The sequence below is a fragment of the Octopus bimaculoides genome, chromosome 6 (genome assembly GCF_001194135.2).
Source record: "Octopus bimaculoides isolate UCB-OBI-ISO-001 chromosome 6, ASM119413v2, whole genome shotgun sequence".
NCBI classification, from domain to species: Eukaryota; Metazoa; Mollusca; class Cephalopoda; order Octopoda; family Octopodidae; genus Octopus; species Octopus bimaculoides.
In genome coordinates, this window is record NC_068986.1 from 25,335,091 (window position 1) to 25,342,413 (window position 7,323).

Below are 7,323 nucleotides of genomic sequence, written 5' to 3' on the forward strand. Positions count from 1 at the left end.
ACACCTGAAGATCATGATGCCATGAAAGTGCAGTCACAAGGTAAGCATTTAGTGTCAGTAACCTATATATGTATGTGTGTGTGTGTATATGTTTGTGTGTCTGTGTTTGTCCCCCAACATCACTTGACAACCAATGGTGGTGTGTTTATGTCCCTGTAACTTAGTGGTTCGGCAAAAGAGACTGATAGAATAAGTACTAGGCTTCCAAAGAATAAGTCCTGGGGTCGATTTGCTTGACTGAAGGCGGTGCTCCAGCATGGCCGCAGTCAAATGACTGAAACAAGTGAAAGAGTAAAAAGAGTAAATAAGAATCAGATATTATCCATATAGAATACACTAATTAGTGCTCAAGAGATTTAAACTTGAGTGTGAAGAGAAGTAAATGTAGCAATAAGCAAGTTAGACAGATCAATATATAAAGTATATTAAATACATGAAATACAAAAAAAGGTCCAGCTTACACTGAATAAAAATGATATAGACAATTAAAGGAGTCGAAGAAAAGTATTACAAATCCAACAGCTGTTTCTGGGGGTTAAATATGGAGAGCGAAACATTTAATATCAGCAGAGTTGGTATTTCATTAATCTTGTTGCTTCCTTTAGCCATAGACACTAAGCTATCAGTAGTTCAACCCTTAAAATCTATTAATGTCACTTAATGAGCAGATATTTTCTATTATGCTGTATGATTTGATTATGTTATATAATCTTTTTGTACCTTTATATGTTTTTTTTTTTTTCATTTGCTGATTAAATGACCCTAATTTAGTATCAATTTTTTTTTTCCAGTGTTTCTGTTTTGAAGAACAACGATTGAATCCTCATGAGCAGGTCAGATATATGACAGTATTTTATATTTAAAAAAAAATATTTAAAAAAATGAAAGCAACCATTTGCAGAATAATTTTTTCCCCTAGTTCTCACTTTTTTTTTTTCTCATGAAGACTTTCAAACATTATAGCTTATTCTATTGGGTTAGATACTAATATATATTTAATAGCCTCACTCATATAATATTTGACCTGGAATAAAGATCTTAGTTCACTTATAATTTGTTCTGTTATATTGCCAAAAATAATGTCTGTGGATTTTTGTACCACATCCTGGCAATAGCATCTATTAATTTTTTTGTACTAAATCTACACAATGCTAATATAAAATATAGAGATTATTACATGAGTGTGTAGTATCAACCACTTCAATCAACATAGTATTGATTCAAGTTCCTGTGTACTACACTCAGGATTGATCCAAATATTTCTTATTTATTGACTTCTGTATACAGGTAGATACATGTTCATATTATCCTTAGTCAGTATCCCACCATCGCCATCAAACTATCGTCTTTAACTAGTCAACCTATAATTGCTATCAGTAGAGAAGAAGTGCATGTATTTTTAAAACACACATTTTTGACCTATGAAAGTATTAATATTATAGCTTTTTTATACAAACCCTTTCCAGTTCTCATTAATCTTTTCTATATTTGGCTGTGTGTATGTGGGTTTTTCATTTTAACTAATTAGCTCTGTGGAATTAGAATTAGACCTCAATTATCAGAATGAGCTGTGCTGGGCGTATTGTTTGAATAACTGATTGTTTGGATAACTGATTGTTTGGATAACTGATTGTTTGGATAACTGATCTGACTGTAAACAAAGGAAACTATATTGAACATAATTATATTAAAACGAAAATGTTTACAGCGTTTGTATGTCATCAAGCCAGACTATCGATGATTTGATGTCGTTCCAAGAATCAGTGGCCACAAACAATGCGTCCTTGACTGTAAATAACTTTTATATTGTGACAACCTTTTGTCTGTATTGTCTTCACCAACGACACCACAAAACATGTTGTGACAATAGCAATGTTTTTTTTTTTTTGTTTTTTTTTATTGATGTGATGATTTGGTTCCTGATGGAGCAGATGTAGTTGCTTGAAGGTAGGGTTTGATGTTAACAACAAACATTCAACATCTCTATCTAGCAGTTTCGATTGGCTGTCTTTCATATTGTATAACATTTCATTGTCAGCTAGTAGAAGGGCACCAGTGAAATATATTGGGAAAATAGTTATAAATTTTTCCAGAAATCGGGTTGGAATAAGTGGATATGTTACCAATGCTTTCCTTTGCGATTTGTACTTCATGGAAAATGAATTTATATCACAGTCCTTAAAGCAACATGGATTAGCATAATGACTAATGTAGACAAATGGTAATTTATGTACGTCAATGTTGTCACAAGGAAAAATTGTAAAGCAATCTTTCTGCACTTTCTGTCCTGATACAAGTGTCTTATCTGACAATACAATCCAAGAAAAAATCCACTTTAATCAGCATTATACAATTGTTCAAGTTTATAATTCTTTTCATGTGTGATGGGTTATAATTTCTGTTGGAATTCTCCTATGGTTTTGCAATCCATGGACTATATCAGTGGATTACAAAACTGTAATCCATGATTAGAAAGCTAAAAATTCTGAGTTCTTTGATTCCAAGATGATCTATGAAGCACAATGACCAACCTGACAACACACTGTGGGTGAACTCTTGTTGTGTTTCATCAGCATGGATTCATTTATAGAAAATGTCCGTGTTTTCTTTTAATGTTAAACTAGAGGCTGGAGTCTCCTCTTTACAGTGCTGCAGAATCCACTGTTTGGTTGAGTTGTTCGTCTTTCATTTTGGTTAATGAATTTCTCAATCATTAGTCTTACTTGCTTGATGTTGGACTCTGTTGTTTTCTTGGAGTTGTAATGTTTTATGTCGTTTCAGCATGATTCAGATACTGTAAAATCTTTTTTTTTCTTTTTCTATTCAATTGTCAACGGTGTCCACTTTCTCTTCACAGTTATATTAATAGTAATAAACTTAATTATTTGTAGCAGATATACAAGGATATAAGCAAAAAGGAGACAAAGGGGACAGCCACCATTGAGCATATATGTGGAACAGCACAAAATTGCCTCTGGCTATGGTGGTACTGGATGAGTCTTTGTTTCTGGGTGTTGAGAACAAAGTTGTGAATGAAATCACTGATTTTACCATATTTTTAAACCCTTCAACATGTCAGCTATTTTTATCTGTTAAAATTATTTCAACACTATTTAAAGTGATAAACTGATATCAAATTAGCAGACTGATAGATACATGATATTATTGATTACTACAAAAGAAAGGATAAGATCTTTGACCCTATATTGGTAATGTTTGGTTAACATGTTTATGTATCCTTTAATCAGTAGCATAACTGAGGGGAGAGTTGGGGGCAGTTCACCCTGGGTGATGTTTTTATGGAGCGATAATTTTGAGTCTGCTTTAGATTCCTGTATAGAAGATAATAGATGGGGTTATGTAGGTGTGTTGCAAACTCAAGGGCTACTCCAAGTGGCACACACTCTAGCTGTACCACTGTCTTCAGTTGTTTGAAGCTACATTAAGCCCTTTTGATACCAACTCACCTGAGATTGCCCTTGGTCTTGACACAAACTTCCTGTTTTAATATGTTCTAAATTAAAGCCATCCATCAATGTTTTGTGCTAATTTATATTTCAATTACCAGCTTAATAATGATATTATTGTTTTACTAAATTCATTAATTACAAATTTAACTGAAATAAAGGTAATTTATTTCAACAGAAATATAGTAAACAAAAGGGTTAATCATAGTAAACAAAAGATAATAGTATAACTAGTACTATTCAGGTTGGCTAAATAGTATAACTAAAGAAATATTCACAGAACCATGAGACCTTGTTTGGATAATCCAGAATTTGGATAATTAATATTTATTAAGGTTTGACTGTAATGTTAAGGTGCAAAGGTACTTGACTAAAGAATTGTTGTAAGCATGTTGTCCCAAGGTGTAATATTCGAATCATTCCCCTGCCCTTACTCTGTTTTAAAGCCAATAGTGAGTTTTGGCTGCTATATTGAGTTGAGTTAGTATTTAAGCAGAAGTTTACTCATTGGTTCGTCAAATGTTTAGTTGATACCATCATTTTATGCTTATGAAATAATTTATGTTGAAAAATTATGGCTGCAAGATTTTCAACATCTTCATCAGAAGCATCAATGTACCATTTCAGTAACAAATCAAAGCTCTCCCCCCCCCCCACGCTAATTTAATAATTCAAGGCTCTGTTATTTAAGTGTAAACTATTTTGCTATCTATGTATTATGTACTGTTGACTAGTAGTCTGACAGCATCGTTAGATTGAATACCAGCAAAGTAAAAAAACTATATTGTACTGATGCATCATCATCATCATTAATTCATTGATTGTTTCTTTCTGAAAATCATATACTGTACCAACTGGGTTAGGACTACCAAATGTTCTAGTTAATGACTATCTACATTTAAAATGAAGATCAATAAGACTGAGTTACTGTTTAGTTCTGATTTAGTAGCCTAACATCTGTTCGAGTGTGAAATGAAATGTTTCAACAAAAACAAAAGTGTAATGCTAGTATCAGAGTTGAGGCTGGTAGATATAAAATAAGTAAAATATTGGCATTACTATTTGCATAAAATAAACATAAGTATTAGAATACAGGTTTTTTAAAAATAATTTTTAGTATTCCAATGTGTTTATATTTTGAGATGTTCATAATAAAGAAGGCAATAAAACTTCATTGTAGGACACTTGATAACATTTACATATCGTATTGTGTTATTGAGCAAAAAATAAACAAGGATAGTTATATAGTAGTAATAATTATTTATTTTTACGTGGATAAAAGGAATGCAGGCACGACTGTGTGGTTAAGAAGTTGTTTTCACACCTAGGTGGTTTTGTGCTTTCAGTCCCATTGTGTGGCACCTCAGGCAATTGTTTTCTACTATAGCCCTGTGCTGACCAAGGTCCTGGGAAGCTTTTCTTTTTTTTTCATAGATAGAAACTGAAAGAAGCCCATTGTATATATGTTTGATGAAGGCAATAAAACACAAAAAGAAAGAAAACATGTGAGGAACAGATATTTAATGGTTAAAATAAAGGAAACGAGTCTTGATGTTTTGAGCACTAGTCCTTTATCAGAAGAAAGATAGAGAAGAAAAATAAGGGAGAAGAGTGAATGAGAAAAAATGGTTGGAGGATTGTGTGTGTTTATGTCTTTTGATGTTGCATGCTAACTGTGAACTGTCATATAAGTGTTATCGTCTGTGAAAACATGTCTAGCCATTGTGCTGTTTGTGTTTGAGAGGCTAGGGAAAAATATAACCTTATGAGAAAATAAGTGTGGATTGGTCATAAGAAGAGCATCCAGCTATAGAAAATCTGTCTCTGCGTATTCCAATCATGGAAAAGTGTACACTAGAATGATAGTGACACTGATATTGCTGCGATCTTATTCTATCTGCAATTTATACAAGATTTCTTAATGAGAAATGCATTTGGGAAACAAAGTTCAGAATAATTAGTATTGGAGCTAATAGATATTGCTATTACAAACAGTGTAGATATATATGAGGGATAGAAATATATCCTAGACTGATGTAGCTGTTTATTTCTGTATAGTTCTGGTAACTATGCATTCTAATTAACCCCTTATCTGTTCAAATATTCTACTTTATTTCAATTAATTTGCCATTAGCGGTGTTACATAGAGGGGACAAACAAAGACAGACAAACATAAAGTAGCTGTGGATGAAACAAATAATGAGAGAGGCACCAGTACCCACCGACTGATAATCCCTCGAAAACATTCTTCTTTTTTTTTTTCCTTTAAAAAACACTAATGAGGTTGCAAACTTCTTACACTGTTAATATTACAAATTTTACACAATTTCAACTTGCTTTACTTGTTTTATGTTAACCCTTTTGATACTAACCTCCCTGAAACTGCCCTGTGTTACTTATTCCTTATTCCTGTGTTACAAATTCTGTTTTAAAGTGATCTAAATTAAAACCTTCAATCAAATTTCCATGTAAATCATGTTTTAAACATCAGCTTAATATTGACAATGTTATTTTACTAAATTCTTCATTATTTTCAAAAGTCTGTGCATGCTGACTGGAATAAGGTAGTGAAAGGGTTTTAAAAAAAGAAGCTAGATGCAGCCTCTCACATTTTCTCTACAATGTGTTTCTAAAAACAAGCACCCACATCATTGAAATCTCAAAAGCTATCTGATAAGCCATAATTAATTCAAAACAATGAGAATAAAGAAGCATTATATCTGATAGAAATGTGGAGGCGCGTGGCTTAGTGGTTAGGATGTCAGCATCATGAGCGTAAGATTGTGGTTTCGATTCCTGGACCGGGCGATGCGTTGTGTTCTTGAGCAAAACACTTCATTTCACGTTGCTCCAGTCCACTCAGATGGCAAAAATGAGTAATGCTGCGATGGACTGGCGTCTCGTCCAGCTGGGAAACACATACGACATTGAAACTGGGAAACCGGGCCCATGAGCCTGGCTAGGCTTTAAAAGGGCGCACTTATTATTTTTTTATATCTGATAGAATAATCTGAATGGTAAAGGGTTAACTGTAAGAGACTGTCAAATTGATGCTTAAAAATGGGAAACAAGATATGTTTTTGCTACATTTGGTTAAATTCAATACCTAGAAATTCTTAATTACAAATACAAATTGAAATGGATCAGGCTGTTGCATTGAACTGATGAGATGTTTGCAATAGCTTTTGAATGGCTCACTTTCAGCAAAGTCAATGTTACTCAGATATTGCTGACTCAATACATAACATTGGTATATATGAAAGGCATGCAAAAGAGGAAGTTTCTCAAGATCTGTGAACTGCTATGCTATGGCTGCATTTGCTTCCTAACCACATGGTATCAGATTCAGTCTCATTGCATGACACCCTGAGCAACTGCCTCCTATTATATATAGCCTCAAAGCCTTATGAGTAGATTTGGTGGATGGAAACTGAAAGAAGCCTATCATGTATGTGTATATATATATATATATCAGAGGAGTGGCTGTGTGGTAAGTAGCTTGCTTACCAACCACATGGTTCTGGGTTCAGTCCCACTGTGTAACACCTTGGGCAGGTGTCTTCTACTATTGCCTCAGGCTGACCAAAGCCTTATGAGTGGATTTGGTGGATGGAAACTGAAAGAAGCCTGTCATGTGCGTGTGTATATATATATATATATATATATATATATATACACACATATATATATATAGTTAAAAAAAACAATAACAAAAAACACAAAAACACAACAAAGTGAGGACGTGATATGGATAGTATTATTGGACGCTCAGGAAAGGAAAGAGAGAGTGTATGACGTTTCGGGCGTAGCCCTTCGTCGGAAAGATGGAAAGTTCGGAGAATGGAAGAACGGAGAA

At 33.5% G+C, this 7,323-nt stretch overlaps 1 protein-coding gene across 1 annotated transcript in view; it reads left to right on the forward strand.

Annotated features, from left to right (window-relative positions):
- The window catches only part of LOC106869477 (cytochrome c oxidase assembly protein COX11, mitochondrial), a gene marked incomplete at its 5' end in the record, with an annotated part of 205,107 nt that overhangs the window by 20,494 nt on the left and 177,290 nt on the right, over window positions 1-7,323 (forward strand). The window contains one exon of the mRNA XM_052968649.1: window positions 792-833. Coding sequence (XP_052824609.1) covers window positions 792-833 — 42 coding nt within the window. The remainder of the gene's footprint in view (window positions 1-791; window positions 834-7,323) is intronic.